The 10,974-nt window shown below is 43.8% G+C and overlaps 1 protein-coding gene across 3 annotated transcripts; it reads right to left on the bottom strand.

The window, feature by feature from the left end:
• Positions 1-2,641: 2,641 nt before the first annotated feature.
• On the bottom strand, positions 2,642-8,871 carry LOC101098728 (pre-mRNA-splicing factor SYF2-like). Of its 3 annotated transcripts, none has more exons than XM_006934408.4 (7): positions 8,719-8,871; positions 8,441-8,554; positions 5,474-5,599; positions 4,646-4,763; positions 4,467-4,557; positions 3,493-3,591; positions 2,642-2,977 (listed from the first exon to the last, which is right to left on the bottom strand). In XM_006934408.4, the coding sequence occupies exons 1-7, from the start codon at positions 8,740-8,742 to the stop codon at positions 2,812-2,814; spliced, it is 738 nt and encodes a 245-aa protein (XP_006934470.1). In that variant the 5' UTR covers positions 8,743-8,871; the 3' UTR covers positions 2,642-2,811. The 3 variants fall into 3 exon arrangements, with proteins under 3 accessions (XP_006934470.1, XP_044891257.1, XP_044891258.1); XM_045035323.1 differs by having other exon boundaries at positions 2,838-2,977; positions 3,493-3,643; XM_045035322.1 differs by lacking the exon at positions 5,474-5,599.
• Positions 8,872-10,974: the final 2,103 nt, after the last annotated feature.

Raw genomic sequence — 10,974 nt, 5'->3', positions numbered from 1 at the left:
CCTTGTTAGCATGCTTGAATGGCTTTGCTATTTCCTCTTTGATTTCTTAGTCTGTTGGCTCATTTTCTCTTTATTTCTGATGCCCTGAAGAGAGTATAGTTTATATCCTTTTTTCTTTTTCTTTTTTATAATTGTCCTGTCAGGTGTACTATTACTGTTGTCTAAATTGACCTTGTCTGTTGGGCATGGTCAGGTCTATGGTGGTGTCAGTTTTTGGGCTTTGTAACATAGAAGATAACTTACAATGTGTGTGTGTGTGTGTGTGTGTGTGTGTGTGTGTGTGTGTGTGTGTGTGTGTAAACCCAGACTGGCCATCATTAGTGGGATGCAGTTGCCCAGGTGTGATAGATACCTTATCACTGTATAACTGGTGGGCAGCATAGATGGTCCTGATGGTGAAAAATTGTACCAAGAGACAAATTCAGTGCTATCCAGGGGAAATAAGAACCACATTGCAAAAGGTAAAATGGGGGGGCTTGGGTGGCTCAACTGGTTAAATGTCCAACTTCAGCTCAGGTTCGTGGGTTTGAGTCCTGCATCAGGTTCTGTGTTGACAGCTCAGAGCCCAGAGCCTGCTTCAGATTCTGTGTCTCCCTCTCTCTCTGCCCCTCCCCTGCTCACACTCTGTCTCTCTCTCAAAAATAAACATTAAAAAAAAGGTAAAAAAAGTAGTGTAATTTTTTTACCCCAGCATATCTAAGATAGCGTTTCAATGTTACAATAAATAGTGCTCTTTTGCTTTTTAAAAAAAAAATTTTTTTTTTCAACGTTTATTTTTGGGACAGAGAGAGACAGAGCATGAACAGGGAAGGGGCAGAGAGAGAGGGAGACACAGAATCGGAAACAGGCTCCAGGCTCTGAGCCATCAGCCCAGAGCCTGACGCGGGGCTCGAACTCACGGACCGCGAGATCGTGACCTGGCTGAAGTCAGACGCTTAACCGACTGCGCCACCCAGGTGCCCCTCTTTTGCTTTTTTTTGTACCAAGTATTGGGATCCGGCATGTACTTTAGACCTAAAGCACACCTGAATTTGTCCTGGCCACTTTTTCAGGGGATCAGTAGATGATCATATGGTGGATGACCACCATTTTGGAAAGCACATCCCTGTGTATAGGTTCAGGTGTTAACGCTTTTTTTTTTTCTTAAGGCGTAAACTAGAGAAAACGTGTTAACTCACAGTAGCATGCTGTTCTTTCGCCTTGTTTGCCGTAAACCTCTATTAAGTTTAGTAAAATGTCATCTTTAAGAGTGCTTACTTTTAATGCTTTCTTTATAAAAGTCCTCAAGATTTCCTTCAGGGATTTACACGCATTTGTTATTTTGACCTCTTCCATTTTCTACACTGGCCCTTTGTCCTTCGCCCTGCCCGTTGTTAGGATTCATCCTTGGCCTGCTTCTCCCTCTACGGGCTCTCTTGGCAACTTCCTCCACTGTCTGCCTTTAACTACCATCTACTAACCGCAGATCAATTTCCTGAGCTCTTTTCCAGTGCCTACCCCATCAGCTCTTCAAGATGAATGAACTTTTCTTACTCTGAACTTACTACTGTGTATATTAATTGTCATGATTGCTATTGCCTGTTAGAATGGGTGACTTTGAACATCCAGTCACCTTCAGAGTAGTCCTCAAATCACACATCTCTTGCTTGAAGCAGCAGTGGCTGTTGGGAGTGCTTTTCTCCTTTAGAGAAATCTATTTTTCCTTTAAATCCAGGTTATTAGGACTTCTCTGAAACCTATCCCGACTAATCTTTCCTTCCCCTTTTCCCCTTAGTACTATGGTATATGTTTTCTTTGAAAATACTGGAGAACCTCATACAACTGGCAGATTATTACCTTTTTGACAGTATTTGTCTTGAATTGTTTTGAAAAGGAAGTCAAAGTTACTGTTTCTGTTTGCATTCTGCAGAGGCAAGTGTAAATAGTATATACATGCTGGATTTTTTTCTCTGCCTTCTACAAGCCTCTCTAGATGGGAGCATCTTTTCATGTTCATAAATACTGGTTCACTAAATACTGGTGTGCCCAACTTACTGATCCCAGTCCTAGTCTTTTTAGTCACGTAAACTGACACGATCTCTACTTTTATGGGATACTCCAGACGTTCAGGTTTTCCGTCCCATATTTCCCATAATTACTACTGAAACTACATGTCCTAATTAACAGTTGAAATAAGGTTAACATTTTAACTAGGCTTTAAAAAAAGATTGTACTATGTAAGTTTTACTAATACTTTGACCAAATGTTTTAATTTACCTTCTTCCAAGGAAATTTGCTTTTTGAAAATGGTGTATTTACAAAATGTCATTAGAGAATCAGGTTCCTACCTTCTGTGCTTGCCCCATAAATGTACATGGGCCATGGGGTAGAGCATGGGATAGGCAAGCACCTGTTAATTGTGACTGCTGCTGGGTAGGGGGGCTGAAGGTGAATTTCCAGGAGCCACTGTCCCCTTCCTTTCACCACCTACCATAGCTTACAAGAAGAGTTAGTACCAATTTAACATTCTATCTCTGAAGCTCCCAAGTTCAACTGTAGGTCAAGTCCAACAAGACGAATCTAAGGACGATGATGATTCTATTCACGTTTGTAACTAGGAATAAAGCCCAGCAGGATGCACACACGAAGCACACACTTTGAATACAGAAAACACAAGACATTTTTTTTTCTGAAACAAGTGAATAATAAATATATATATATGAGTGAAAATGAATAGTCATAGCCACACATCTTTACAAATTATAAAAAGAGAGCTAATAGAGCCCTGATTTACTGTTACAACTTGACAGTCAAAACAGTTCCTGAAGGAGATTAGACTGCTGTTCCTCTTTCCAAATTCTGTTTAATTTCAGCTGTATATTTCCCATAGAATCTTTCTGCTTTCTTGTTGAATTTAGCATTCCTTTCATTAATGTAGTCGATGTCTGCATCATCATTATAAGGACGTCTCCGGCTGTATTTGTCTCGTTTTTCAATTCTAGAGGAAGAAAAATTTATAACATTCAAAATTACTTTCTTTTTTGATATTAATAAAACCTCAAATAGTTAAGAATATAAAATTCAGTAATGGAAACAAATATACAAAATCCCAAGCTGCTTTTTTTGTTCTCATAGTTAAGATGGAAGGCAGTATCGTTAGGAAATTCTATATAAAGAAATGGGTTCAGTGAGCTTTCCTGAATTTATAAGTCAATAGTACTTTACTTCAGATCTAGTCTTCAGATTGGGAAATAACCCAGGGTCATGTTGAAATACAAGGGCAGTGATATATTATACTACTTTCAAAGTTTATAGTATACTGCTGGTTCTGCCTAATAATTATCCTATTCAAAACAGAAATACACAAGTGATGGTCAATGGGACCACTCTTCAAACTAGTAATTCAAGTCCTCCTTACTCTCTACCTCATTGCTACACTTGAAGACCATGAAGTTATTTTTGTCAGGAGGCATGAAATCAGTACAAAGCTGAAGGCTGCATTATAGTACTTACTGCTTTTCCAAGTCTATGACCATCCTATCAATTTCTTCTGTGGAAGGCACGTGTGTTCCGTGAAGAAGACTGTTGGATGTTGGGTAGAACTCCTCTCCACTGAGAAAGAGCGGGGTGTAAGTAACACCATAGAGATTCTATGCCATCAGAACTGGACAATGTTTAGTGGGCAAAAATGGAAATCTTTGTGATCAGAGTTGATTTCAAAGAAATAGAAATCAGACCTAAAAGAAGATATTTAAGAAATTATATACTCCAGTACCCAAATGAGGTGCCAGCTGAGGACCAGAGGCTAATGGACACAAAGGGAGGCCGAGTTCATACAAATGAAAGAGCTTGAATGAAAACATGGTGTCCTCTGCCCAACTTAGTGCTCTCTCCACACTGAAACAGTCTTGACCTTACGCACACTACCTGTCTTAGGGAAAGAAAGTGTAGCTTAGCAATGCTTACTGCACAAGTGCACAGGTAAGGGACACGGAATAGCAACAATAATAATCATGAGGATGATGACACAGTACTATGTGTCAAACATTAAGTATGCCGTATGAGTACATTTCATCTTCACAATAATCCTAGGAGATAAACACTACTATTATTTCCTGTATACAGATGAGGAAACAGGGAGAAAAACTGTATGACAGGTCTAGTAAGTGGTGGAACCAGAACTCAAGGCCAGGAAGCAAAGCTCCAGAATCAGCACTCTTAAATTCAAGCCCTTCCAGTAACATATAAAGAATACGCTACTGGGGTGCTTGGGTGACTCAGTCGGCTGAGCATCCAACTCTTGATTTTGGCTCCATGATCTCCAGGTCGTGGGGATCCCAGGGTGATGGGATTGAGCCCCATGTTGGGCTCCGTGCTGGGCATGGAGACTAAAGAGAATTTCTCTCTCTCTCTCTCTGCCCTGCTCACACTCTTTCTAAAAAACAAAACAAAACAAAACAAAACACTATTAAGTCACACTGACTTACTGTTTTTCTCTCAGTCTTTCATATGTCTCCATGTCAGGTTTGATCTGCTTGGTCAGCCGATGATACTGGCGTAACTGGGCAGCAGCATAATCTAAAATGAGAGCCCAGACTGTTTTAGATGGGGCATTAGTAGCCCTGTTATTAAGAGGCACATTCAATGAAATAAAAGCCAGCTTTACCTGAGAATCCCAGGTCAGGGTTTTTCCTCTTCTTTTTCCTCTCCCATCTTTCCGCGTCTTCCGCACTGATCTCCAGCAGCTTCACTTTCTCATAGTCTTCCCCTCTTGCGGCACATTCCTAAAAAGGGGGAAAAACATGACTGCTATCAAGACTGTAAGTTGATTAGCCTGAAAAGAAAACTGTGGAATTGGCTACGATCTCTAAAAAGTAATACATCTGTAACGACACCAAAAACAGCTGTGGTGGACACATTAGGTGTCTACTGAAATGCTTTCTCCCCTCCTTCCTGGGCTCAGGGCTGCCCATTTCCCAACCTCCCCTGCAGCTGGATCAGGCCAGGTCACTTGGGCTGCTCAACCAGGAACTGACACAGGGGAGACGCATGAGCTTTACGGTTTCTTAAAAAAATTTTTTTTCTTAACGTTTATTTATTATTGAGAGACAGAGAGAGACAGAGCGTGAGCAGGGGAGGGGTAGAGAGAGGGGGAGACACAGAATCCGAAACAGACTCCAGGCTCTGAGCTGTCAGCACAGAGCCCGACGCGGGGCTCGAATTCACAAACCTCGAGATCATGACCTGAACCGAAGTTGGACGCTCAACCGACTGAGCCACCCAGGCGCCCCTACAGTTTCTTATTGTTGGAGCTTTTGTTACTGTAGCTCACAGACACGTTGTTAAGTGTTCCACGTATTCTATTCTCACAGCTCTCTAAGGGGCAGCTGAGGAGACCGGAGCCAGAATGCTTACCCCCCATGCCCTACGCTGTCGTGACAAAACACAACACGCCCTGGAATCCACAGCTTGTTGAGGATCGGACTGTACTTACTTTTTTCTTTTCTTCTTCCTGTAACTCCCATTCGAGACGAGCTTTTTTAGCTTCCCAGTTTGCAGGCAATTTAAGTCTTTTGTCTTCCTCCACAACTTCTTGGTGGTTTAACTTTCGAGCTTCATTCTACCACCAGGACACAAAATTTGTCAGCCCAGGTACGGAAACAAATCTAAATAGACATGACCTGTCTCCTAGTATGGCAGGCGTCCAAAGCAGACTTTCTGGATTTTATCCTGAAAGGAAGGGAGTCACTAGAGAATTTTACGCGGGGATCCGTGGTGGGGAATTTTAGGGAGCGGGAGATTAGGAGGCAAACACCTGTATCTATAGCTTTAAATATTCTTTTCCTACCTTCAAGGAACCATGTGGTAGGGATGGAAAGTAAGAAGCCTGAGGGATATACCGACTTGACTCTCTCTGGCTGTGAGATGTAAGCAAGATTTTTAGGACCGGATGAAACTGGGCTTCCCACAGTATTGAGTTCCATGGTACAGAGTTACTCGAGAGGATGCTACATGCTACTGAATGCCACCAAATCACATACTGAGAGTCACATGCTATTTTCATCTCTTTAGTTCAAACTGGGTCCAAGACAAATTCTCAGTGACTAATGAGTTTAACACCTCCGAAAACACTTAAAAACATATTTTTTATTTAAATGTTTATTTTTGACAGAGAGAGAGAGTGAGTAGGGGAGGGGCAAGGAGAGAGGGGACAGAATCTCAAGCAGGCTCCACGCTGTCAGCACAGAGCCCGACGCAAAGCTCGAACGCATGAACTGTAAGATCATGACCTGAGCCGAAACCAAGAGTCAGATGTTTAACCAACTGAGCCACCCAGGTGCCCCATGAAAACACCTTTCTTAACACCTTTTAAAAACAAGTGGGGCAGGAGACACCATCAGAATGCAACCACAAAATCTTGACTGGAAAACTACAAAAAAACCAATCTTTTTACCAACCAAATTAAACAGAATGACTTCCCAGAACTCAAAACAAACAAAACACAAAACTCAAAGACAAAACAAAACCTAGAAACAGAAAAGATGAAAAGCAAACCTACAGATTAAAAAGACATAAAAATTTTAAATTACCATTGAAATAGTAATATTAAATTTAAATAGCAATTTAAAGAAAAACACTGAACAAGCAGACAGGTGGTCACACGTATAAACCATGAAGGTGATATGAGGACTCCAACCTAATTCCCCTATTGTTTATGAAGCTGAGAAAGTTTTTAGCTCAGAGTTAGTGGCAGAGTTAGGCCAAGACTCAAATTTCTTGATTTCTGATGCTTTCCCCTCCCCCCCCACCTATAAGTATTTTAATACCTCTTTAACAACAATACCATCATCACATTCCCCAAATCATTAATACCTTAGTATCAAATATCCTATAATGTTCATATTTCCCTGATGGTCTCAAGGCTTCATTATTTTGACAGTTTGAATTCAGACAAGTTCCATATATCGGGATTAGTCAATACATCTCCTAACGTTTATTTAATCTATACTTTCCTTCTCCATCTTTTTTTGCCCTCTGCTTTTTTGGGGACTGTGAAAATGATCAGGCTGACCGTCCTCTGTTTCTCAAAGTGCTAGTTGCCTTCCTATGATGTCCTTTCGCATACTCCGTTGACCCCTGTATTTACTGTAAATTTTAGGTCTGGTGGTTTCATTCAATTCAGGTTATTTTTAACAACTCTATTATATGGAACTAGTGTTCTATACTTCTATCAAGACACAAGCAATCTCTGATTTGCTCCCTTTTTGTGATGTTTGCAGTTACTGATTACCTAGATCCAGTGATTCGTGAAAGACTGCAAAAGGGTGAGGTTCAAATTGTATTATTCTTCACGCGTCATCCACCCTATTCTCTACAGAGGGTTTCAAATGAAGTATGTGTGCTTGACTAGTTTTCAGATGGAGTTCTTCTGGACAAATACGGGTAACTACGTTCCTCACGCATACCCTGTCTCCAGCTGCCTGCGGCCCCCCCCCCCCCCCCCATGAGGACTCTACCTTTCCACTAGTTGCTACTGCTTGGATACCTCTCCCTCCCATCTCCTTGTCTGATAATATCCTACTCATCTTTCAAGCAGCTTAGTTGTCCCATCAGTCTTTAGTTCTTTTTTTTTTTTTCCTTCTCTGTATTTGAGACACTTTGTTCCTCCCTCTAAAATGGCATTTACAAGTCGTGGAGTCATTATTGGTTATGGACCTGCCTCCATAACCAGGCAGAAGACTTCTCATATTTGCCAAAGTACCCGCACTATCTTGTTGGCTATGGCACATTAGAAGCTGGGGGGACGGTGGGGGTGGTGGGCACTTTTTGTACAAATGAATGAGTAGCCAACTTGCTGTGTGACAACAAACAAACTCCTTGGACCATTTCTGGTCCGCGGTATCCCCCCTCCATAAAAAGAAGGGTTTGACAGAATCACGGGCTGAGAGGAGGGTCCAGGGAGAGGTCGATTAAAAAGAAGAATACCAGGGGCACCTGGGTGGCTCAGTCAGTTGAGCATCTGACTTCGGCTCAGGTCATGATCTCATGGTTTGTGAGTTCGAGCCCCGCGTCGGGCTCTGTGCTGACCGCTCAGAGCCTGGAGCCGGCTTCAGATTCTGTCTCCCTCTCTCTCTGCCCCTCCCCCGCTCATGCTCTGTCTCTCTGTCTCTCTCTCTCTGTCAAAAGTAAATAAACATTAAAAAAAAATTAAAAAGAAGAATACCAATGTCTGGGTCGAGAAACTGATTAAATAGGACACTGGAAGTGAGGCCTAAGCATGAACATTTTTTAAAAGTTCTCAAAGTGATTCCAGTGTGCTCCCGGGGTTGCGGTCCGCCGGGAAAGATCTTCCTCTGCCCTGCGGGTCTGTCAGGCGCGCTGGTGCGGCTTCCCCGTCCCTCCGCAAACGCGCACAGGCCTGCCTGGGTGACAGGTCTCGGATGCCTCCGGGGCCACTCACCCGCTTCAGGTGCAGCTCCCGGAATTTGCGCAGCCTCTGTTCGCGCTTCTGGGCGGCCAGCTCCGTGGCCGCAGCTGGGGGCAGCTCCCCTTCTTCCGCGCAGTCCGCCGGCACCTGCGGCGAGGAGGACCCGCTGGAGCCGGGGCGGCCCAGGCCGATTCCCCCCGCCGGCCCCACGGTGTGTGCGCCTCCCTCTCTGGCATCGCCTCGACGTCTAGGCCAAACCTCTACCCGCAGACGCTCCTATCCCAGACCCCTGGACAAAGCCTGCCACCCACCTTGTCCTCAGCCTCCGCAGCCATCACCCGACAGCGCCTTATCCTCCACACTTCCGGCGACAACAAACAACTTTTCTGACTCTCTTGCTCACTTCCGGCGGCCAGGCGCCACAGGTTTCCGGAGAAACCCCGCCCCTTTCTGCTGCTTTGGGACATGAGGAACCAATCCCCGCCCGCCGCAGCCCCGGGTGGTGTCCGATTGGGCCAGGCCTGTGCGCAGGCGCCTTGAGTGGAGCCACCAGGTCGACGTGGTTAAAACCGGAGACTGGGCGTCAACGGCGTTGGGGAAGGTAAAGAGGAGGAAGAGGGGAAAAAAAGGGAATAAGCCACCAAATGTATGAGAAAGCGACCCAGAGCACAGGTTGTGCCCGTCAACTGGCCTGCCTTGTAGTTCAAATTTCTGAGTAACGAATCGAAAAGAAGGAACAAATTGGGGGTTATTTGGGATCTCGAGCATCTTCATGATGCGGTAAGATTTCTTGGATTAATTTGAGGCTTTGACTTTCTTCGGAAAATTCTGCACAGAACGCCGTTCTTTGTACATCTGTCCATTCATTCAATAATGAACTGTACAATCGCTCTTATTTATTGACAAATTAGTCTGTTCTTTGGTTCATCATCTATGAAAAATAATACAGCAATACCCATGTCAACATAGCAGCTTGAGGACAAATTAGATAATATGAATGAAGTATCTGTAACTAGTCACCTGACCCGCAGCCAATGATGAGAACTGCTGATTTTTAATCAGTTGGCATTAGATGTGCCCCCTCCTGTCTGAGATTTTCTTAAGTGTCTTTCTTCAGGAAAGCCCTAACCACCACCACCTGAAGGGTCAATGTCCCCTCTTACAGCTCTTCATACTTTCTGCTTTGTTGCGTTTACTTAAGTGTAATTAAATAAGTGTGGAATTACTTGTTTGATGCTGTTGATTTAAATGAGACAGGTTTCTTAACCAGTTTTAAAGCAGCAGATGTAGGCCTTTGTTTTTTTCTGTATCATGAATGAATTGACAGAGGAGTCTTACAAGTATTTCTATTCTTTAGGAACACAGAAATGTCAGTGGCAAAATTATTTTCAGTAAGATCACATCAGAATTACAGGTTTTGCAGAATATTTTGTCAGAGCCCTAGAAACCAAAACCAAGTACTTAAGGAGAGTTTAATGAAAGGGCTGTTTACAAAGCTGTAGACTGGGTTAAGAGAAACCAGCGAAAGAAAGTGAAGCATTCTGGGGCTAGAAGCAGAGGGAAGCCATTCCTACCCCTAATCCTAAAGAGGCAAGGGAAGGACCGGATGGGGGAGGGTCTCCAGACAGGGGCTGTGAGTAAAGAAATGCAACCATAGGGGCGCCTGGGTGGCTCAGTGGGTTAAGCGTCTGACTTCAGCTCAGGTCGCCGATCTCACGGTCTGTGGGTTCGAGCCCCACATTGGGCTCTGGGCTGATGGCTCAGAGCCTGGAGCCTGCTTCCGATTCTGTGTCTCCTTCTCTCTCTGCCCCTCCCCCATTCATGCTCTGTCTCTCTCTGTCTCAAAAATAAGAATGCTAAAAAAGAAAAAAAATTTTTTTAAAGAAATGCAACCATAATCCAGGCAGGGAATAAGTATCCTGACCTCATTTCTCCCAGACTTCTCTTCTGTAGATGCCACTCACTGGCAAGACCCAATGAGAAGAGAGCAATAAACAACAGGGCTTATTGATGTAGTCCATACAGGCCAGCATTTGTGGGTGCAGAACACCCACAAATGGGTGGGTGGACACTGGAGGAGGGTGGTTGTAAAGGAGCAAACAAAATACCCAGCATAGTTCTTTTCACGGGCCATGGTAACAATTTCATAGTGTTTTGAAGTCTTCAAAAAAAAAATTTTTTTTTAACATTTACTTATTTTTGAGAGACAGAGACAGAGGGAGACACAGAATCCAAAGCAGGCTCTGGGCTCTGACCTGTCAGCCCAGAGTTGATGTGGGGCTCGAACCCACAAACTGTGAGATCATGACCTGAACTGAAGTCAGATGCTCAACCGACTGAGCCACCCAGGTGCCCCTATAGTGTTTTGAAGTCTTAAAGAATTCTTTGTTCAAGTTGTATTTACATGGATTTAGTAAAAAGAACAGAAAGAGTTGTGTGGGCAATTGAAAATTTCCAGGATGGGGGTGCCTGGGTGGCTCAGTCGGTTAAGCGGCCGACTTCGCTCAGGTCATGATCTCGCGGTCTGTGAGTTTGAGCCCGCGTCGGGCTCTGTGCTGACAGCTCAG

The sequence above is a fragment of the Felis catus genome, chromosome C1, assembly GCF_018350175.1.
Source record: "Felis catus isolate Fca126 chromosome C1, F.catus_Fca126_mat1.0, whole genome shotgun sequence".
Taxonomy (NCBI): domain Eukaryota; kingdom Metazoa; phylum Chordata; class Mammalia; order Carnivora; family Felidae; genus Felis; species Felis catus.
Note: the sequence above shows the minus strand (reverse complement) of the source record. Positions and strands in the feature narration are given on the sequence as shown.